This window comes from Panthera pardus, unplaced genomic scaffold (assembly GCF_024362965.1).
Source record: "Panthera pardus isolate Hobbes unplaced genomic scaffold, ASM2436296v1 HiC_scaffold_23, whole genome shotgun sequence".
NCBI classification, from domain to species: domain Eukaryota; kingdom Metazoa; phylum Chordata; class Mammalia; order Carnivora; family Felidae; genus Panthera; species Panthera pardus.
In genome coordinates this window covers 3,042,706-3,066,366 of record NW_026526799.1, presented here as the reverse complement: position 1 = coordinate 3,066,366, position 23,661 = coordinate 3,042,706, and the positions used below count along the sequence as shown (strand labels likewise).

Genomic DNA, 23,661 nt, shown 5'->3' with positions numbered 1-23,661 from the left:
GCTTCTTCGGGCCCTGCTAGTTTAACGGACCCGCTCGAGTTGTCTGCCATTGGCCAGCCTCATAGTCACCTTAAGATACTTAGGATGCTTTCTCTCACTTCTCCACTCTCCCTTTCTCTCCCGTAGCTGATGTGTCTCTGGCCAAGCCATATATTAACTCCCCAAAGGCTCATACCTACCGGGTGGTGATGGCCCAAAATATCAGACATCCCCTTATCGATGGAAACATTTAACGTCACAGCTCCCCAGGGTTTTGCAAAATAATTTACGTGTTTTCATGCCCTTCATCCAAACTTGTGTTCCTTGCTGCTGCAGTACTCCATGTTTGTGCATACTGTTATTTGTGTTCTACTTGTCAGATGTTTTAAAAGAGGAAAGAAAATACAACCGTTGACTCGTATCAGCCTTGGAAGATTGCTGTCAGAAAGCTTTTATGATTGCGATGTTTGTTCGTATTTTCTTTTCTTTCTTTTTTTTCCCCTGCAGAAATGAAGCCAGAGGTGGAGACAAAACCTGGTGAGCAGGGGCCCCAGATCCTTGGTGTCCAGAGAGTCTACATTCAGACGAGGGAGGAGAAGCGCATTAACCTGACCGTTGGGAGCAGGGCCTACTTGCTGCCCAACACGTCTGTGATTATTAAATGCCCAGTACGACGATTCCAGAAATCTCTGATCCAGTGGGAGAAGGATGGCCGTTGTCTGCAGAACTCCAAGCGGCTCGGCATCACCAAGTCAGGCTCGCTAAAAATCCACAGCCTCGCGGCCCCCGACATCGGCATGTACCAGTGCATCGCAGGTCCTGCCCGAGAAACCATTGTTCTGAAGGTCATCGGTGCCGACAACAGGCTGGTGGCGCCCCCGGCCCTCGGAGGGCACGTGAGGGACCAGCCTGGGACGGACCACAACGACCCCAATAGCTTGGGCGCCACCTGGCAGAAAATGAGGCAATTGTGGGGTCACAAAAATGAGCCTTATCCGGACAACGGCCAAGCTGATAACCAGCCTTTCCTGAGAGCGCTGTTGGGCCACTGTGGCACTTCTGCGGGGAACCCCTACTCTTGGGAGTTTAAGGATAAGCAGCTTGAAGCGGCCGTTAAGCAGGGAGCATACAGCATGGAGACCGCCCAGTTTGACGAACTGATAAGGAACATGAGTCAGCTCATGGAAACCGAGGAGGTCAGTGGTGACCTTGCGTCCCAGGTGATCTATCAGCTGGTGGCCGAGCTCGCTAAGGCACAGCCAGGGCATCCGCCATGGAGGGGCGTCCAAGAAGGGGTGCCTCCCGCAGCTCAGCTAAGGGGGACAACAGGAAGTGTGCCCCAAGGCTCGAATGCAGGAAACTCAGGCAAGCTGACATTCCAGCCAAAGGGACCTGTCCTCCTGAGGCAAAGGCAGCCCACCTCGGTTTCATTTAATAAAACGGTGAACTCGAGGATTGGAAATACAGTATACATTACAAAAAGGACAGAGGTCATCAACATCCTGTGTGAGCCCGTCACCCCCACTCAGGCCACCTATACATGGACCAAGGACGGGGCGTTGTTAAAACCCTCAGAAAAGTAAGTAAAAGAACGCAGCGTTCCGTTTGTCATACCTTCTTAATGGGCATCCCAGTTTTCTTGAAAAGGTTTTCAAATTCCTTCTCCTGAGAATGTGTGTCCAACAGGATTCTTTAGGAAAGAAACTTAAAAAAAAAAAAAAAAACGTGTTAGGACGTGTTTTTCACATACTGGCTGGAATTTTAAAAATTAAGCCGTACCATCCCGATCATTGTCACATAGGGGTGATACAAGACTGGGTAGAGTCAGACCGAAGTTCGGCACATATAGACTCTCTCTTCGCAGAGCACCGAATGTTTAAAAATAAAATCAACATGGGGCGCCCGGTGGCAGTGTGGCAACCCTTGATTTTGGCTCAGGTAATGATATCAAGGTTTCATGAGTTTGAGCCCTGCGCTGGGCTCTGTGCTCATGGCGCGGAGTCTGCTTGGGATTCTCTCTCTCCGTCCCTCCCCCGGCTCTCTCTCTTTCTCAAAATAAATAAACTCTAAAAAGGAAATAAAATCGATAGAAGGCCTCAAAAAAGTAATCACCCTTGCAGGAACCCCGCACTACGTAGGCACTGCAAAGCAGAACTCAACGGGGCCTTTCTCTACCTAGGAGACAGGGCACCTCGTTGGCGTTCACAAGAGTTGGCAGGGCAGGGGTTAACGGTTGTCTGATGAGGTCACTGAGCAACAGAATCCCAAGACTAACTCTTGGCCGGTGGAACCAGGGACCTGATCTCCTCAACACTGTCACCGCTTCCAGCATCTGTGTATCACGCAAAGAATCGCCTTAATAGAAGGATTGAGAATCTGAAGTCGTTTTCTGTGTCATAAAATTTGTTGCCATCGCTGCAAAAAATAAGGGTCAAAGTTTTTGAGATGTTCGGAACCCAATATTAAGTCATAGATTTTGTATTATGACCCTGCACGTCAGCACAGACACATCACGTTTCCTTCATTTCACGTAAAAGAGCCGGGAACGGCAGATATTAATACATTTCTGTATCCTTCACTGTCTCTAAGTCTTGCTGTTTGTACACAGGATGGGGGACATTTTGCTTTCCCTTTATTTGCATTCAGAGAGCCCAAGCTGCCTCTGGGGATTGTTGAAACAAAACAGCAGATGTTAAATTGTTTTGCAGACCCAGAAGGTGCTTTAAAAATGCAGACTTTATTTTTATCGTGTCTTTTAGTGTGTTGAGCCTAAAATGGGAAATATCAGAAAAAATCTAGGTAAAACTCAAGTTTTTATAATAAATTATTAGGCTGTCTCTTAGAACGAAAAGGTAGAGCAAATCTAACTTCTTCATTTTTCCCCCCTGGAACTCTGGACACAAGAGCGTTAAGGAAGTTTTCGAAGTGGAATAAACTTTGCAGATCAACTAACTAGCTTAGCAGTTCACAAATCTTTTGGCCTTCGGACCCTTTTGAACCTAAAGAACTTTAAAAACTTCTCTGAGAAGCCCAGAGGGTTTCTGTTAATGTGAGTTACAGCTATCGATATTTACCATATTAGAAATTAAAACAAAGAAACATTTAAAGTGTCTGTTTATTAATCCATTTAGAAATAACCTTAAGGGGGCACCTGGGTGGTTCAGTCAGTTGAGCGTCCAACTCTGGCTCAGGTCATGATCTCATGGTTCACTGAGTTTGAGCCCCACATCAGGCTCTGTGTTGTCAGCTCAGAGCCTGCTTCGGACCCTCTGTCCCCCTCTCTCTCTGCCCCGCCCCCACTCATGCTCTCTCTCAAAAATAAGTAAACATTAAAAAATAAAATCAAAATCAGAGGAAAAAAATAAAAGAAATAACAGTAAGAAGTCCATCATGTGTTCACATAAATAACAATTTTACACAAATACAAGCAATGTTTTAAAAAAAATTACTGATAACGATGACATTGTTTTATATCTCTGCAAATCTCTAATGTCTGGTTTAATAAAACACAGCTGGAGTCTCCTAAATGCTTCTCCATTAAATCTGTTGTGATACATTGTTTTAATTAAAGTTTATAGAGAAAATTTGGCCTCATAAAGACATGTTAGTTGGAAAAAGAAGGAAATTTTTATAGCCTTTTCAGATCATTGTGGCTATTCTTTAACACCACACTAAAACTGGACAAGGGGTAGTTTCTTAAATGTCAGTTGCCTGAGGAATCTAAAACCATATTAATGGCGGGGCGCCTGGGTGGCTCAGTCGGTTAAGCGTCCGACTTTGGCCTGGGTCACGATCTCGCGGTCCGTGAGTTCGAGCCCCGCGTCGGGCTCTGGGCTGATGGCTCAGAGCCTGGAGCCTGCTTCCAATTCTGTCTCCCTCTCTCTCTGCCCCTCCCCCGTTCATGCTCTGTCTCTCTCTGTCTCAAAAATAAATAAACGTTAAAAAAAAAAAAATTAAAACCATATTAATGAAATTTTGTTACTGTGTTACAATGGAAAAATGGTTTATCTTGCACTTAAAAAATGTTTTTACATTAATTTTTTTTGAGAGACAGAGTGAAAGTGCGAGTGGGGGAGGGGCAGAGAGAGAAGGAGACACAGAATCCGAAGCAGGCTCCAGGCTCTGAGGCATCAGCACAGAGCCTGACATGGGGCTCGAACTCATGAACTGTGAGATCATGACCTGAGCCGAAGTTGGACGCTCAACCAACTGAGGCACCCAGGCACCCCTTATCTTGCACTTTCAATGGATCTTTTACCTACACATGATTTTATAATATCACACATTGGTCATTCGGAAAATATTGGCTCACCAGTTTATAGAGGTCTTTCAGATGTTGACGCATTTCCTTGTACAATGTAAAAAGTATACATTCTCTGCAGTATCAACTACTCATCCCATCAGAGAAGTCTTTGAGTTTTGGGAAAATGTCAAGTTCACGGTGGAGGATACTAATTTTCCAAAATTTCAATTTTCACCTGAAAGTTCGAATTTGATCATTGCCAACAAATACTGTCAGTTGTTTTCCTTGAATTGGCCAGCTCAATTTAGTTAAATTGTTAAAAATAGCTGCCACATACTCAAGTCCGAATAATCAATTTGTCTGAGAGCCGTTCTTTAAGTAAAAATGGGGTTCCATGAAAAAAGTGGCTAGTTTAGCTAGGAATTGAAACACGCAGAAGTGTTTGTGTGTACTTCCCGTTTTGTATACAGAATGTTAAAAATATATATACTTGAGGGGTGAAATTTTGTAAAATTAGTGAGTCTCCCTGCTTCCATTCAGGACATTCTTTTTTTTTTTTTTAATTTTTTTTTTAGTGTTTATTTATTTTTGAGAGAGGGAGAGAGACAAAGCATGAGCGGGTGAGGGGCAGCAAAAGAGGGAGACACCGAATCCGAAGCACGCTGCAGGCTCCGAGCTGACAGCACAGAACCCAACGGGGAGCTCGAATTCATGAACTGTTAAGATCGTGACCTGACCCGAAATTGGAGGCTTAACCGACTGAGCCACCCAGGCGCCCCTCCATTCAGACATTCTTAAGGGAAACTGTCATTTTTGTTTTTGTGTTAAGTGTGTGTTGGTCAAGAGCTCAGGGACGAATGGCATACCCTGGTGCCAGGATCGTATCCACCACTGTGTTTACTAAGTAGTGAAAATGTCAACACAGCAAAAAAAAGATTAATTTTACACCTTGTAAGGAAGCAGCGGCTGAGAGAGTTGAAGGGATCGATTCACTTATGGCCACACATGTCCTTCAGGGATGCGGTAGAGCGTGGCCAGTTCAAGTAAATGTTTGTTGAGTTGATTTTAAGTAGTGTGACTTGACCGCATGGAATCACCATGAGCTTCTGAGCCTGAGACTCCCGGAGGTCATCGGAAGAAAGGTTTTGACACGGTACTTCCAGCTCCAATGTATTTCTGCATACTTCAAGGATCGGCTGTTTGATACAGAAACAATTCCATATGGCTATTAAAAGTTTTTAAGTTTTTAACAGAATAAACTAGTAAGATCCATTCTTATTTCCATGTTCTTCCTCAAACTTACCCGATTAATTTGCTCAACTTGTATTTAATTCCCTTTATGTAACAAAGGCTCTCACCTTCGGATATATTTTTCGGACTCTTCGCTTTTCAGTTGAAGGAACTCAGAAATGGAATTATATTTTTGAGAGCTGCTCTCCAATGAGAGGAAAGAAAGCGTGTAGGCATTTGGATGCACAGTCTGTGCCATTGTGCTGTTGTATCGTGACCGTTGATACATTCGGTCATCGGAGGCTTCTGAGAACTTGCCGTACAACTGTCACTGTGTCAAGCTCTGCAGATGCACGGCTGTGAATAAGATTTGGTCCCTGCTCTTGAAAAGATCACAATCTGGTGGAAAGAAATAGATATTTCATCAAATAAATATATGAACCAGAGCAGAAGGAGCCCAGAGGGGGAGAAGATAACTCTAGGAGTATTGGGGAAAGCTTTACAGGGAAAATTATATTTGATCCAGGATTCAGTGGGTAAGTTGGAGTTTGCCAGAAGGAGGGGGTGGGGAAAGGGTACCCTGAATACGGTGAACAACGTATGCAAAAGCTCGGGGTGATGAAAGATCATGGAATGTTCTGGAAACTGTTAGAGGTTCATTATGGCTGGAGCATAGGGTAAGCACCATGAAATGAGAGGAAATGGAGAAGTGGCCCAGCTCAGCTCATGAAGAAACACAGCATTTAGCGGTCAGAACAGCCCGTATTGCTAAGATCTGGAAAGTGGGAGGGTGCAGGGAAAAAACAGCTCACGGACTACCGATCCAGGTGATCTAGAAGCAGCTTCAAGTCATTAAGAAAAAATTAAAATAAAGCAGAACAGGCACCGTTCTCCATTCCCTGAATAATCCCCTTCTCTGTCAGGATACACCTGACCCATTGGGGTCCTCGTGGTATTTACCTGCAGGTGTTTATGGGTACCAGTAATTGGGAAGCCATATGGCGCTCTCGCAGTGTAGACCTGATTCTTAACAGCATGCTCAAAGTCCCGGATAACGCGGCCTTAGCGTTGCCGCTTCCCCTGACTTCTTCCTACGGCGGTAGTGAGGTAGCAATCAGAGCCAAGCAGCGTTAACCAACAGCCTGCGCCCTTCCGGGGTGCAAATCCAAGCCGAAAAACCCACACCTGCGGTTCCACGAGGGAGGATTTGGGCCCAAAATGAGGGTTTAACATCCTGCCAACTGAGGCTTGCTAGTTCGTCTTTCTGAAAACGTGGTGGGTCAAGCATGGTGTCCACCCTCCAAAGTCCACACTCACGCAGAGTGAGACAGGAAGACGGGCTGTCCAAGTGCCATCCGGCTGCCACGCCGCTGAGTTCCATCAAGCCCATGAAGAAGCCTTTTCCACCCTCCAGTCTCACGGGCGGGATCCTTGCCAGCCCAAAGTCTGATGTCCTAGTCTTTCCCTGCGACGTGCCAGGGTCCCGGGGCCGTGAGGTACATTAAATGAATGCACCCCTTCCTAACTGTTCTGCAGGATCATCTTGGATGGAATGGGGAAGATGCAGATCCGGAACCCGACAAAGAAAGAACAAGGGATGTATGGATGCTCCGTAGCTAATCGTCTGGGTTCCGACGCGGAGAGGTCTTCTGTGTTATATGCAGGTAATGCCCGTTGTTCAAACCCGAGCTTGGGGTTTTTTTTTCCGTTTTTAACATAAAACCGTAGAGCAGCAGTTCCCAAAGGTCAGCAGGAGCACCTGAGGGCAGGTGGTTTGTCAGAACACAGAGTTCTAGGACCCCACCCCCATTCCTGGAGGTTCTGACGCCGTAGGTCTTGGAAGGGGTCCAAGAGCTTATATTTTTAACACGGTCCCAAGTTATACGGATGCTGCCGGCTTGTGGACCAAGTCTTGAAAACGGCTCCTTTCGAGCTCGCCTTCCGAGAACTGGGAATGAATGAGAATTTAATTAGCAGTGTGGATAGTAGGGCCTTGTCATTTTTTTAAATGCCACCAGCCAGTGAAAGAGAACAATTATCCTTTGAAGATGACCGTGGACCTCCAAAGGCATAGCTCCCAAACCTTAGAAACGGTTTCGGGAAGTCGTAACCATAAATTAGTGTCTTGTCTTCGCGGGAGGCAGACAGTGTCGTTTTAGTATGAAAATGTGCTCAGTTGTAAAGGAACACTCTTAGGTGGTAAGTCGTAAGCAGGGCTTCCTTGCGGCGAGCTCCTTTTCTGGGATTAAAAATGGAACGAGACCCGTCCTCCAGCCCTCCGCCCTATGGGCCCTGGCATCTGTGGCTCACAGGGACTGAGCGGAGGAGAGGAGCAGTAGCAGGCATTAGAATCCAGCACGCAGACCGCTAGGCATTGAGCGCGGTAGCAGGCGCACCATAGCTCCGCACGGAGAAGGTCGGACCTCTTGATTTTAACAGCTCCTTGAAGCAGAAGGCCTGACTTCCTCCGCTGGCTACATTCCCAAGGCAGGGCCTTCAGACCTCGATCCTCTGCCCCACCCTCCTGGGTTGTTCTCTCCTGTGAGCATCCGCTCCTTCCCAGAAAGCGTCTGTCCCCAGGTTCTGGAGTTCCTGGGAGGAATGACAGTCCCCCTTGTGGCTGACAAGTCTCCCCTGAAGCCCGTCCCAGGACGATCCAGGTTCCTGAGAGAGCATGTCCTCTGGCTCCTGAACACGTGGTGACCCAACAGTCCACGAAAATGCCATTCTTGAGGGCACCAGGCACAGGTGACAAAACAGGTGAAGCAGACACACCCTCGCCTCCAGCAGCTCACAGGCTAATGGCGGAGTAGAGAAGGCACTCCTGGCGGCCGTTCTCCAGGAGAGGGACGCTCTGTCAACACCCCCTCTGGGCTGTTGTCTTCCCTGACCCTCGCAGGCTCCTGAGAGGCGCCTGGGCAACCAGCACCTTCTTCCAGCTCAACAGCCAGCACCCTGTCCTCTTGTTCCGCTCAGGGGCAAAGTGTATCTCCTGAGTGAGTTAAGGAATGAAGCTGTTAAAAGTCCATGCCTCTCAAAATTCAGGGAAGTAAAAGCCCTTGAGTGGGTTCTTGGTTCTTGGCGACCTTGTCTTTGCTTATTTTTCCATGCAAGTTGTATGCGAGTTTTTTTCTCCCAAGTTTTCCTTCCAGAGAAGGAGTCACCTGGTCGCAAGCGCTGGTGTGTTTGACCAGCTGTGCTTCATCCTGTGCGTCGGAGACGTGTCCCTGCCCTGCCGTGCCTTCCTGGCTTCTTAGGAACTTCTGAGTTCCTTGTCTTTCAATTTGTTGAAGAGGCATTTATCCTCAATTTTGCTTATAAAACCAGAATAGCCTCGTAGCATATATATGGTTGCGGCAGTGCACCTGTGGGTACCTCTTTGAGTGCCTTCATCCATCCATCCATCCCTCTGCCTGTCCATCTGTGCATTAAGCACCCTCAGGCTGTGTGTGTGTGTGTGTGTGTGTGTGTGTGTGTGTGTGTGCGTGTGTGTGCAAGTCCTAATGGGACACCATGAGGGCTATAGAGAGAGCTGGATTCTGCCCCTGGTCTCAAAGAGCTCAACCCAGTTTACCCAACGCCGCGCGCTTTCCCAGAGCAGAGCCTGAACCTAACACCGTTTCCCGCTCCCTTTGAATTAAGAGGCGCCTGCCATCTTGGCGATTGCGAGAAATACCAGCAGACGGGAGCACAGCCATCTGTCCGTTGTGGTTGGAGGCACCGTAGAGGCACCCCTGCAAGCAAACGTGACAATCCGCTGTCCTGTGAAAGGCAAGTGTGGGCATTTCCGTTGGGGGCTGGGGGGGTGCCCATGGCCAGCCCAGCGTTGCCGGGAGGTGCCAACTGGCAATTTGGCATCTTCGACCTCAGCCTGAGTGGCTCAGAGGTCTGCTTTTCCAGGGCACCGACAGGAGATCTCTCAAGGGCGAGACCATCCAGGAGCCCGGTGTGTAAAACGGAATGCCCGTTGACCGGTTTCCAGGGAGGACTGTGCCTCCCTGGCACACTGACATGTTCCCACTGGCAAGACTGGAACACGGGACCTACACGGGAGGCCAGCTTCTAGTCGTGGGGCTGCTGGGTGAGCGTAGCGTCAGTGAGGGGACTTGTTGGAAATTGTCAGACGTATCCTCCAGCTAGGCAAGGCCAGGCCTGGGGGTGGGAATGTCAAGGTCCCCTGGCCGACACTCTCTGTTGTGGACTGTCCTAACGCGAGCGTGAACCGGTCTGTGCCTCGGTGGCTCCTTGCGCTTTGTTTGAGCTGGCAGATGAGCCCTCTTTCTAACCGACTGACTCATTCGTTCCTTAATAGAAATAACACTTTTGGTCTGACCTTGCCTTGATGTCTTTTAATTCTTGCTCTTTAAATCACAGATGTTTAAGTCTTAACCTGGGCCCACGCATCCCCAAACTGAGACGAGCATTCTGTACGACACCCGTGTCCGTTTGAGGGGGTCAGTGTGAATAACTTTGATCAGTTTCTCAGGGAGACCTGTGAACCCTTTACAATTAAGATCTGTTTTAAGATGACTTAGCATAAGCTTGGGCATCGAGTCACTGCCAGGACGACCGTATTTCCCTCGTTTCCGGCTTCTTCCAGGTTCTTTCCAGGTTCTTGTCAGATACAGCCACTCGGGATGAGTCTTACTAGGCCGCGGCCCCGATAGGCAGGGTGACCCGGGGAGTCCTTGCGCTGTTCTGGGTAACACAGTGACCGTGCATGGAGGGAAGGGAGCCTAGGACACACGCGTCCGCCTCCCTCCCTCCCTGTAATGGTCCCTTCCTTGCCATGTTTCCAGACCTGCATATTTGGCTCCAGAAGCAGTGGAAATTTGCTAACCCCCAAGGTATTATTTTTCACCCCTTGGAAGTCCCTGCGGTGTTTGGCCTTACACAGACTTGAAAACTCCCTCCAGCCTCCCAACTGACTCCACCCACAAATATGCGAGTGTTCTGGCAAAGCACGGCCACCGGTTACAGAATGGGCCGGCGCTCTCTGGCCTCCGCAAGGAGAAAAGCAGAACGGAACTTTGCAGTTGCCAAGCCGCAAACGGCTCGAGTTTCTACAGCCCTACACCTGCAGAAGGTTCTGCAAAATAGATCTGACTTCTATTAAGAGAAACCTCAACGTTTAACATTATTCCTAAATGTCTTACTTCCATAATAGTTTAAAGTCAGGCATCCGGGGGGATGAGCCGTTAAAAGTCGTCGTGGTGTATTATTTGCTGTCGTAAGTCAGGGGCTGGGTCCAGTGGCAAGTGTTTTTGCGAAGACCGTTTACTCCAGGGGGGTTTTATTCTCTGGGCCAGGCACCATCGGCACGTGGGCCATCTCTGACCTGCCCCCGACCCGGCAGCCCCTCTGCCCCTCCCTGCTGCACCCACTGGGCTGGGGCAAGGGCGAGGCTCCGTGCTGGGAGTGCCCCTCCACCTCCCCGCTCCCTGCTTCCCCCTTCTGGGAGCTGCCCCATTTGGTCTTTTTTACCTGGCAGCCTTCCCCTGTGGACTGGACCCCAGGGACTCCTCAGGAGTCCTTTCCTTCTCCAAATAAAACCGCCTCTTTGTGAGCTATGTGCCATTGCAAATAAACCTGCAGGGAGTTTACTGTGTTTTCTTAAGGGCAGAAGCCATACTAACTGAGCCTTTTATGGAGAGCCGTCTTTTTAAAGACCGATGGGGGAGTTGGTGAAGGGTAAGAAAACTTGGGCTTTCCAGGCAGTTCCGTCACTAGTTTGTATGGGACCTTCCTACCCTCGTCTCCACGGTAGGAAATATACCATGTTAGTGGAAGGAGGGACTTTGGGCTGCATCGCGTCTAGCCCCTCATTTTACAGATGAGGGCAGTAGCGTGTTTACAGACTTGAACCCTGCTTCACAAAATTACATTTTCCTATTGCAAACTGAGACTGCTTCCGTGAACCGGTGGCAGGTATAAATTTTCCTTTTGTTTTTCAGTTGCCCTTAAAATATTTTCCGCTAATTAGAATGAGCTCACCTATTCGTACCTTTCAGACAGATTGATAGTCTTTTATTAAATCCGAGTATGTTTTTTTTAATTCATGTATATAGACATCAAAAGTCATGGTCTCTGCTCTTTCTTAGGTGATGTTTCTAATAACTGTATGAAATACTAGAACCTCAAATCTGGATGTTTAAAAGTTAGGCTTTTTTTTTTAAATGTTTACTTCATTTTGAGAGGGAGAGACAGAGCACGAGCAGAGGAAGGGCAGAGAGAGAGGGAGACACAATGCAAAGCAGGCTCCAGGCTCCGAGCTGTCAGCACAGAGCCCGGCACGAGGCTCGAACTCATGAACCGTGAGATCATGACCTGGGCTGAAGTCGGACGCTCAACCGGCTGAGCCACCCGGGCGCCCCTAAAAGTTAACTGTTGAAATCCGGAAATCTGGATGTTTAAAAGTTAGATGTTTTAAGTTGCAAGAGTTACTCGTCTTGCTCTTAAAAAATTTTTTTTTCTTCTAAAACATGGAGCAAGAATTGAAAGTGTGTCCTCTCTGCCACCTTCTGGTAAGAAAGGAAAAGCTCATCTGAGAAAAATGACCCGCAAATCGTAATAGCTGGGTAGCTTTTTCTTCTAGTCTCCGTGCTTAGTGACATCATCCTTTATCTTATGATTTCCTGTGCATTCTGTGTTGCTTGTTTTTCTCTCTCATCAAGCGCATCAGAAGGTGCAGCTAAGCCGAGTGTCTGCTCTCACGTCTCCTTGTGTGTCAGGTTCCTCGTGACACCCCACACTGGAAATTCTTTCTTTTTTTTTTTTTTTAAATTTTTTTTAATGTTTGTTTATTTTTTTGAGAGAGACAGAGACAGAATGCAAATGGGTTAGGGGCAGAGAGAGAGGGAGACACAGAATCCAAAGCAGGCTCCAGGCTCCGAGCCGTCAGCACAGAGCCCGACGCGGGGCTCGAACCCACGAACCGTGAGATCACGACCTGAGCCGAAGTCGGCCGCTCAACAGACCGAGCCACCCAGGCGCCCCCCCACACCGGAAATTCTACTTATGAGGGTGGCCCTCTTATCAAGGCAGAGACACAGTTAATAGAATGTATGATGCAGCTTTGTTTGTAATAATAAAGAGCAAAGGGGAGAGGGAGAGATTAAAAGTGAGAGGGGAAAAAAATGTGAAAGAAACAACCTAAATCCCTCTCAGCAGGAGAAAGAGTCCATGAAAATATATTCATCTCCTTGAATACTATACGGTAGTAAAATGAATAAATTAGAGCTACTGGTGTCAACATTGATAAATCTTTAAAACGTAATCTTTCAAGGGGCGCCTGGGTGGCTCAGTCAGTTGAGCGTCTGACTTCGGCTCAGGTCAGGATCTCGTGGTTTGTGAGTTCGAGCCCCGCGTGGGCTCTGTGCTGACAGCTCGGGGTCTGGAGCCTGCTTTGGGTTCTGCGTCTCCCTCTCTCTCTGCCCCTCCCCTGCTCATGCTCTCTTTCTCTTTCTCTTTCTCTCACTCTTGAAAATAAATACACATTTAAAAAATTTAAATTATAAAGCATAATCTTTCAAGAAGGGTACTAAAAAGACTCGAGGGGGGAGAGCATCATCTTTTCCACAAACGGGCTAGTTCTACTGGACATCTGCTTGTGAAAAAACGTAGTGGAAATCCTACCTCAGGTCATATGCAAAACATAACTCACAGCGAATTGAAAACCTAAATTTAAAAGCTAACACTATGAAACCCTCAGCATAAAAACAGGCACAATTCTTTGTCACCTTGGGTTAGGCGATAATTTCTCGGGACGCAAGTACCAACCGGAACGAGTAGATAAATGGGTTTCTTCAAACTGAAAAACTTTCAAGCTGCAAAGGACACTCTCAGGAAAGCGTCAGGATATCCCACGGAATGAGTGAAAATGTCCGCAAGTCATGTATTTGGTAAGAGAGTGTCCAAAATATAAAAGGGACTCTTGTACCTCAGCAATAAAAAAGACAACCCCACGTAAAACGGACAAATGATCCGAATGGACATCTCTCCAAAAATGTGCAGATGACCAATAAGCACATAAAAAGATGCTCGTTGTCATTAGTCATCATGAAGATGTAAGTCAACACCACAACGAGATGCCACAGTCCACACTGTGACGGCTGTAATCAGAAAGACAGATGCCCAAAGTGTGGAGAGAGAATGTGGCGCAGTCAGATCCCTGTTGCCCCGCGGGCAGGAATTTAAAATCACGCAGCTGCTTTGGAAGACGGTCTGGAAGTTCCCCCAAAAGTTAAACCCGGAAATTCCAGCCCTAGGGGTATATACACCCAAGACCAGTGAAAACACACATCCCCATGAAAACTCGTGCATGGGCGTTGACGGCAACAGGTAGGAGTAACTTCGATGTCCGTCAGCTAACGAATGGATCAACAACATGCAGTATATCCATCCGATGGAATTTTCTTTGGCCATAGAGAGGGATGAAGGACTGATACATGCTGAAACACGGATGGATCTGGAGAAATTACGGTAAGTGAAAGAAGCCAGACACAGAGATCACATATTGTGTAATTACATTTCCATGAAATGTCTAGAACAGGCAAATCCTTAGAGACAGATAAGAGGCTGCCAATGACTTTCCAGAGACTGGAAAATGGGGAGTGATGACTAACAGGCACGCATTTCTTTGGGGGGATGAGAATGTTCCGGAATGATAGGTTAGTGATGGTTGCACAGCTTTATGAGGATGCTAAAGAAATCACTGAATTGAACACGTGGAAGGGTGAATTTTATAGTCTATAAACCGTATCGCATCAAAACCGTCATCATAATACCCACACTATGATAGAACTACGAAGTTTTAAACCCTACAGCACAATCATGCTATTTATCAGCATATGAGTATATGGCAAAAATGCACAGATATTCATGGGAAGGACATACTCTAGTGTCAGGATTTTTGGTACTCCTGGGAGAAAAGAAGGAAACAGTTTGGGGAAGGAAATTTAGCCCGGCTCTAGGGCCTTACTGCTTAACCAAGAACTAAAGCAAATACTAAAGCATGTCCAATGGGAACGTGCACTCATTTGGCATAATAGACGTGTGGTTATCTGTTCTACTGGTATTTTGGATTCCCCTCCCAGCCCTGCCTCTGCCGTGCTGTGAGACATCCAGGCCTGTCACCTACTCACCCTGGCCCGTGGTTTTCTGTTATAGAATAAGGGATTAGGGCATATGACCAGCGAGAACCCTTCCAGCCCTAAAATCCTATCCTGGACCCCTGGTCTTTTGCAGGAATCTGGGACAAATGGAAGGAAAAATAGGAAGAATGCTTGAACTAAGATGCCTACCCAGGTAGGGCTTAGCGCTGAGTGCCAACAAGTGGCCTCACCCAGTTTTTGGAAGACGGAGGAGGGAACCCAGTAAGGAAATCTCTCTCTGAATAGCCAAAGGGGAGATGGTGGGGAGCATGGGTGACATGGGCGAAGGGGATGAAGACGTACGCACTTCCAGTTCATGGGGATGAGAAGTACATTCAATAATATTGTGATGTGTTTATTGTCCTGAGCATTTCCTAACGTGCATAATTGTTGAACCACCAGGATATACACCTGAAACTAACTTAATGTTATATACCAACTATATTTCAATTACAATTTTTTTTAATGAGAATAAAAGAGGTAGATACGATGTCCCTGTCAAGGACCTACTTGGGCTGGAGAGCACCAGCCCAAGGAAAACACATGTACCTCTATTATGACTCAGAAGCTATGGTTGTGATGAAAAGGAAGGAACCAAATAACGTAGGAATCTGTGGCCTGGTGAAACCAGAATTTGATCATTTGAAAAACGTCTTTCAATTACTTACAAGCTGATGTTTAGAGCAAAACAAGTTAACTGGAGGACAGTTAGTACAGAGGGTGATTTGAAGCAACTTGGATGGAAACCAGTCAGGCCTTGGTCTCCAGAGCTAAATATGGAGAGACCTTGGAAGTCTGTGAATCCAGCCCTTACATTTTGAAACAAGACCCAGAGAGGAGAGACCTGATCAAAGTAATGAATCCAGTCCATGGAAGGGTCTCCTGAGAACCCTAGCACTGCCTCTGAGGCTGGCGCTGCTTCTGCTCTGAACCTGTCCCCTGGTTTGTCTTTTCTGGCCTCATTATAAAAAGTGACACATGCTGGGGCACCTGGGTGGCTCAGTTGGTTAAGCATCTGACTTCAGCTCAGGTCATGATCTTGCGGTTCCCGGGTTTAAGCCCCGCGTCGGGCTCTGTGCTGACAGCTCAGAGCCTGGAACCTGCTTTGGATTCTGTGCCTCCCTCTTTCTGCCCCACCCCTGCTCACTCGCGCTCTCTCTCTCTCTCTCTCTCAAAAATAGATAAATGTTACCAAAATAAAAAAAAAGTAATGCATTCTAGAATAATTAGAAAGAATAACCAAGTATTAAGAAGCAAAGACACTCCTGTAATCTCATCACAAAGACACAACCATCGTTTCCACTTCGTTACGTTCCCATAACCCTTTCTCATTAAGTCAAAGAATGTTCTCGTGACACTGAAAGAAAATCCCAAGTAACATTTAATTGCTGCACCACTGAATGTAGCACGATTAAGCCAGTCCCTTATTTAGGGAAACTTAAGCAGCTCATCCACTTTATGGTTACGTGCAGTGATGTGAGCCACATTTTTGTACGTATAACTTTTTGTGTCGTTGAGATGAGTTTTTTATTTATCTTTTATTTTTTTTAACATTTATTTGTTTTGAGAGAGAGAGACAGAGACAGAGACAGAGCTTGAGCAGGGGAGAGGCAGAAGGAGGGAGAGGGAGAATCCCAAGCAGGCTCTGCACTCTCAGCATGGAGCCTAACGCGGGGCTTGAATCCACACACCGTAAGATCATGACCTGAGCTGAAACCAAGAGTCAGACGCTCAACCCACTGAGCCACCCAGGTGCCCCAAGATTATTTTTTTTAAACAGATGAACAGGATTGGAATTACTAGGTCGCAGGGCATTCAACATTTTTATAACATCATAAAGCATGACAGTTTCTGTAACTCAGAAGGCATGTCACACATTGCCTTCTAGAAAGTGAAACCTGCCAGTGATGCGGGTTTAAGCCCTACATCCTTATCACCGTTAGACAGGAGAGGGTAGGGAAGAACATAGGCAGAAGTTACAGAATTAACCCCTCACGGTGTTAGGTACAAGCAGGTGGTGGGACCCTCCAGTGTGACAGAGGCGGGGGAAGGGGGTGCCGGTGGGGTGCTTGGTGCTCCGTAACATGAGTAGGGAGGAAGGATAGCTTCTCGCGTCTAAGCAATCGTGGCCAATTTCAGAAGAAACCTATTACATATGTGAGAAGTGTTTTCCTAATCATGGGATTTTTTTTAGGGTTAAAATGCTATGGAGTATCCCTAAAGTTTCGTCGAGTCTAACAGAATTCCTAGCCTTCTTTACCAGGCTTCATAGTTTCCTTTACGGGGGAGGATCTTGAGAAAATGTTTGTGGTGCAGCCAGATTATGTGGTTAAATTCCTATATGTAGTCTCATCTCCCTGATAATTATTTTCCCCCGTCAGCCACCGGCTTATATTATATAGTGTGGAATTAAGTGGTAATGATGCAACATCTTTAAATCACAAGTCCCTTTGATCCTCTCCAGAAAGAGAACCATCGCTCCAGAAAAAGACATTCACTGACCCAGTTTTGCATATAATTTTCACAATTCTTAAAAAGAAAACCTGAGGATCGTCTGCTTGCTCCTGTTTTAGGAACTGAACATTTTCTTGCTTCTTGTGGTTTTCAAAATGTACTCCCTCTTCTGTATTATGTTGACCTCTTTTTCAAACCATGTACAACTCTTGAAATAGCTAAGGTTATTTGTAAGTGTATTTAAAACCATTTGTCCCACTCAGAAGGGCTAGCCACCCCTTGCTTTTTCCACTTCTGCCTGTGATTCAGAAGTGTTCCCAACACCCTCCTCTCTGAATGCCATATTCAATCAAACAATCAGTCATAGGTGGCGGGAAATTCCATGCATTCTTCCGTCCATTCAGCAAGCATTGACTGGGCGTCTACTAAGCCCAATCTAGTTCGTTAACGTACAGACATGAATAATACCTGGTGTCTGCAGCTTTATAGACAAGGAAACTATGATACAAGAAATGCCAACAGCTAAGCGTTTATGAGGTGCATCAGACACCTACAGGAGAGAATAGTTAAAGCTTCTAAAGGATCAGAGGTTTTTACAGAACAGATGGCGTTACAACCGAGCCATTTGGAACAAAAAGGAAGGCCGTTTGAATCAGAAGAAACAGCCTATGTGCAAAAGCATGGAAACACGAAAGCTTCTGGCTTATTTGCAAAACCACAGGCAGATGCATGGGACTTAAGACAGAGGGTGTGCAGGAGAGTGGGAAGGGAAAGCTCTGGAAGTGTAAGTGGGGACCCGATTGTGAAGGACGTTTAATATCAGGCTAAAACCCTTGCACTTCATTTCACTGGCAGTGGGGAGACAAAGTTTGAAGCAGGGCAGTGGCGTGAGCCAATCTGTGTTTCAGAAAGAGCATTCTGCTTCCAGATGAAAAGCTAGAGGGGAAAGAAACCGCATAAAGCCATAAATTGAAATCAGTGGAATTGTATTAGGGTCATTGATTGGATTGTTGGACCAGTGACTGAAGATATTAAATTAAGATTCCATGGTTCTGATTTATCCAAGAGGGAGAGCAGGCGTATCTGGCATCTAGCAATGGATGTGTCATTAATTGAAGATCTGGGACATAGGTATCCCCAGGCCAGCCCTGGAGTGTTGGCACATAGCAATTGAGTCGAACACAGAGAGACGCTACAACGCAAAGAGCTAAGGAGTGTGTGCTGACAGCCCCTCATAAGGAGCATATTGAAAATCCATCAAAACTCATCATCAAAAATAAGAGTAACTTGGGGCGCCTGGATGGCTCAGTGGGTTCAGCATCCGACTCTTGATTTCAGCTCAGGTCATGATCTCATGGTTCATGAGTTTGAGCCCCACATGGGCTCCCTGACAGTGCAGAGCCTGCTTGGGATTCTCTCTCTCCCTCTCTCTCTGTCTCTCTGCCCCTCCCCTGCTTGTGCTGTCTCTTGCAAAACGAAGTAAAAATTTTTTTCAACTGAAAAAAAAAAAAAGAATATCTTGATGTGTTAAAGTGTTAAAGTCTGAACAGCCTATAAAGTGGATGTTATTCTATTTGTTTTGCTAATGAGTCAATAGCCTCAGCATAGCCGCTTATCCCGATCTATATACCTAACCAGGGGATGAGCTAGGATTTAATCCCAAGTCTGTGTGACTCCAAGGGAACTGGATGGAGAGGAATCTGGACTTGAGACAAAAGAATGATCCCAGAGTGCCAACCAGAGAGAGGGAGGTCAAAAAAAAAGGCCTGAGGGAGGAATTAGGGAGTGCCACACCTTAGGGACAATGGTTAGAGGCTCAGGCATAGGCGACAAGCAGGGCCTGACGTCACCTGGGGAACTGCCCCACAGTGTGAGAGCGAGGGCCCAGGGAGGGTACACTGAGAGGTTGGCTCTTGCTTGCTGGTGGGATGCCGGCCGGCGTTGGGTCAGCACCCAGCTGAGGGAGGCCCCCACCCAGACACCCCACCATTGCTGCAGCAACCGGAAAGGGATGTGGCAAATTGTGGGCTGCGTGGTAATGACTCTCCAGTCCCTCACCTAACCCTTGGTAGACCTGCCCCAGATCTCTTTGTGTTCGTATTTGGGTTATTGATTAGTGGATTGAAAAGACTCATTTGTAAAACCATTTTCTATTCTTTGAAGATCTGCTGAATCTCTATTCTGAATCCTTCTTGAGCGATGATTTTCTTCTCATCTTTCATCCACATCAGTTTCCCATGTGGAGCAAACATGAGTCTACACAATCCAGAAGGAGCGAGAACTGCTAGAAGAAGGTAGCTGAATATGCACAATGAAAAACAGAAAGGGCTATTCGAGAACCGATCAAATTTCATACTTACTGTTGAAAGCCTCGTGCTTGGGCATATGTATGTCTGCAAATACTGAGTCATGCCATGTCTTGAAGCCGCCAGACCACAGCTCTTGTGGTCTGGTTCTGTTATCAACAACACCGTTCTCACCATCAAGTGTCTACACCCCGCTTCTGTCCTCTGGCCCTCCAATATGTTTCTGTGCCCTGAAAACGTCACCGACATCCAACCCCACGTTAACCTTCCCTTCTTCGCACGGTAAAAACAGACTGAGCCATAAGGCCTTTTATCACATAATTTCTCCTCCTGTGCCCATCCTTTCCCTGTCTGTCATTGTGGGGAAAACACCATGGGACCTGAACAGAATTTCAGCATCTCTGCTAACATCCCAGCACAGGTACCCCTCTGTTTTCGCTTATCTTTTCACTTATGTCATTTATCTTTTCATTTATTCCCCCTGGTTATATACTTGATAACGCAGCAGTTATATATTCATTTTCATGACACATAATATACTAAAATCATTTTATTATCAGGGATAGTGTCAGTTCAGGTCTAGAATCACCTCCCTCCCCACCCACCCTACCCCAGAGAGTATGATTTAATGTGTCTGTAGTATGGCCTGAGAATGGGTTTGTTTTTTCAAGTTCCCAAGGCAATTCTTTGTTTTTCAAATTTTTTTAAATGTTTGTTTATTTTTGAGAGAGAGAGAGAGAGAGACAGAGCATGGGTGGGGGGGGGGGTTGGGGAGCAGAGAGAGAGAGAGGGAGATACAGAATCCAAAGCAGGCTCCAGGCTCTGAGCTGTCAGCACAGAGCCTTATGCGGGGCTTGAACTCCTGAGCTGTGAGATCATGACCTGAGGCGAAGTCGGATGCTTAACTAACTGAGCCACACAGGCACCCCTAACTTCCCAAGGTGATTCTAATGCACGTCCAAGGTTAAGAACCAATGCGTTAGCCAGTAAATGGGGCCAAAGAGTCTCCTGGGACTTCTCTCCACTGTTACTGCAAAATGAGAGATATCCTTTGGAAACAGTGGGTAACAAGGAGTGAAGCAGAAGCTGGGCTACACGGCAGGGCCTTGCGTCCATGCTCTGGGCTCATTCCAGAGGTGGATTCAGATGTGTCAACAGCTGAGACCTCAGTGTTCAAAGGTCCACAGAGGAAGAATCAGCTTCAGCATCAAGGAGAATCAGAGAAGAGAGGGCCTATGATGGATCTGTAAGAATGAGCAGAAATTTTCCAAGCGGTAAAGAAGAGTACCCAGTAGAGATAACAATCCCCAGTGGAGAGAGGAGCCCACAGAAAATCTTAGCATTACACCCAGTGAGGCATGTTTGGAGAACAGTGAGGCCCCCAGAGCTGGGGGGCTAGCTCTTGTTAGCAGTTGGGACCCATGAATTGAAAGGGCTTTCGTGCCTTTATCCTCCAAGAAGAGGACATATTGTGGAGCTGGGAAAAATGAATCTTACTCCCCACCAGTCCTAGGGAGAAAGGAGCCACTTTATAGAGAAAGTGGAGGCAGCCCAGAAAAACAAGAGAAGAGCCGGAGCCTTGAGGGAGGTGGACAAGGGAGCCTTGAGGAATCAGCCCAGCCTTGAGATGTCCCCCGAGGAGCTCCCCTTATGGTTTGAATTTGGTGGTGATAGCAGCAGGACCAACTTCATGGTCATGGCGCGTGGCTTCCAAATGAGCAGTACTTTCCATGTACCCTTTAGGGACCTTGTCCTAGCTGTTTATTCATCCACATCCGGATGTTACATTGATAGACGTTGAAACTTGCCGTTCATCAGGAAGGGCCTCCAGAATGTCTGAGGTTCGTCCCCATCTGAGCTGTAGTTCTGGAATTGTCTGTATCGAAGTGGGTAACTTACACCACTCGTGTATCTTCGGTGTGCATCCTGTACTTGATTTGCACCAATGCTGAGTCTTTTTCTTCAAGGAGCCACTGGAGGGTTTCGATCTTGAGATACTATGTGGAATAACTCTCATGGGCCTTTGCTGGCCCATAAACGAGACCCTGGAGGACAGCATCCAGTGGTGGACTGTAGCACTCATGGGATATGACTGGTAAACTTAAAGAGATCTGTCCAGTCCCAAGCAAAGCAGGGCTCTTAAGAGGCCCGGGATGTTGATACCTTCCCTCCATGTTAGAAGGAACATATTTTATTTTTTTTTAATTTTTTTTTTATGTTTATTTATTTTTGAGACAGAGAGAGAGCATGAATGGGGGAGGGGCAGAGAGAGAGGGAGACACAGAATCGGAAGCAGGCTCCAGGCTCTGAGCCATCAGCCCAGAGCCTGACGTGGGGCTCGAACTCACGAACCGTGAGATCGTGACCTGAGCTGAAGTCAGACGCTCAACCGACTGAGCCACCCAGGCGCCCCTGAAGGAACATATTTTAAAAGCCTCTGGGGAAAGACGCTTGAATATGGAAATGGGGACAGATGCCGTGACCCACGTTGTTTCTAATTCCTCAGAAGTTGCTTGGGGACCTGGTGTTGTCAATCTGTTGACATCATTTTGCTGGAGAAGAGAAAGTGCTTCGGCAGCTACTCAGGAGAGTTCTGTGATGGGTAAAAGCCATAGCCTCACATTTGTCAGAAGTTCTGGGTATGGCATCAGTGATGGATCGTCCTTTATATCCAAAAAGCATAGATTACATATCGCCAAAAAGAACAGAAGAGTGTGCAGTTAACTCAACATGGGAGCATTTCTTACCATATTTACTACATTGTGAACACTGGCCCCACATTCAAGAAGAGTATACATACTATTTGTGCTGGTCGTGTTGAGGTGTTTGTCTCTGACACGGGGACGGTGAGCTCTTTCCTGTTTCCTCTATTAGTAATGTTTCCCCTTGTGGGTTGTCTATGCTGTGTTCAATTTGCCTCTTATCCTATGAATTGACAATACAACTTCTTCATAGCCCCCCAGAGGTCACTAACGGTAGTTGAAATTTCCCGTCATCATGTGTGAAAAAAATCCAGCACATCGTCTAAGTGTTGAGTAGCTTGGGGAAATCAAGAAATGAACAAAACCCTACAGGTATAATATCTGTGATACATTGATATAAACATCTAGCATTTTAGAGCCGTCCGAACAGGCCAAGGATTTTGTAGTGTGGAATGTTCCGTGGGCCTTTCAAGGACGAGGGATATTTGTTTTTAAACAGTGACTATTTTTAAAGACACCCAGAGGTTCAGACTTGCTGCAAACACGTGTTTTACAAACCCTCCAGAGCTGAACCTTTTTTTTTTTTTCCCACATTTGCCTTCCAAAAACGATTCCAGCATTGTGGAAACAGAACATGAAGTATCTCAGGGCTGCGTGGCTTAGGGGAATAGCCTGTCTTTGAGGTTAGATAAATAAGTTTAAACTATTTCTGACATTCTGTCGCTGTTTCAACAGAGCACACATTTGTTATTTTGAAAGACTGTCAAGAGCAGTGGTCAGAAGCATCTCGTCTGAGTTTCCTCCTGCCTCTTCCGTTCTTTGAACGTGTTCACACGGGTAACGACGCTTCTAGGTGCTGAGTTGCAGGGGGTCGGTTTCTTTTTTATCCACCCTGGAGACCTACGTGTCTCCTTTTGCATCTCAAAACCGGCCGGGTTCTGCTTTGCAATCTGAAACTGCTGGCTCAGGGAGAATATCCCTGTGTGTGCAAACCCGGTATCATACCCTTGCTGTTCTGAGGTTGCTCGTGGAGTTGTCTCTGACTCCTGTCAGTTCCAGAGGCTGGAAATTCGGGAGTCTTCTGGAACTGACTTCTGGCAGTAATGGGGCTTACACTGGGCTGGACCCTCTGCCTCTGGCTTCTTCTTGTACTCACCTGCTATGTGCACTCGCTCTCTCTCTCTCGCTCTCTCTCTCTCTCTCGCCCTCCCATCAACCAGGATACAAAACTCAGTTCCTTGACTGCTTTCTACTCATAGCAAGACCTCCATTGTTACCAAGCACTTGACAACCTTTTAAAGCAAGGCTGAGGCTTGAGAGATCATGGCAAAGGCATCCTATCCCCTTGCCCCTCTGCTCCCTGTTCTCTCTCATCCCCCCCTCTGCTTTCCCCAACCCCTAGGATTGCTGTAGGGACTCTAAGTTCTTCTCTCCCTGTTATGTGGCCCTTGCCTACAGATGCATGCATCGAAATCTTGCAAGATGTCCTGAAGGAAGAGTATCCACCCTCTTTAGAAGACAGCTGGAGGGGCGCCGGGGTGGTTCAGTAGGTTAAGCGTCCGACTTGGGATCAGGTCATGATCTCACGGTTTGTG

General features: G+C 46.8%; 1 protein-coding gene across 3 annotated transcripts in view; it reads left to right on the top strand.

Annotated features, from left to right (window-relative positions):
• ADAMTSL3 (ADAMTS like 3) overlaps positions 1–23,661 on the top strand; it is a 350,523-nt gene that overhangs the window by 288,131 nt on the left and 38,731 nt on the right. For all 3 annotated transcript variants that reach the window (XM_053888620.1, XM_053888619.1, XM_053888621.1), the window contains 3 exons: positions 487–1,558; positions 6,989–7,116; positions 9,095–9,223. In XM_053888620.1, coding sequence (XP_053744595.1) covers positions 487–1,558; positions 6,989–7,116; positions 9,095–9,223 — 1,329 coding nt within the window. The remainder of the gene's footprint in view (positions 1–486; positions 1,559–6,988; positions 7,117–9,094; positions 9,224–23,661) is intronic.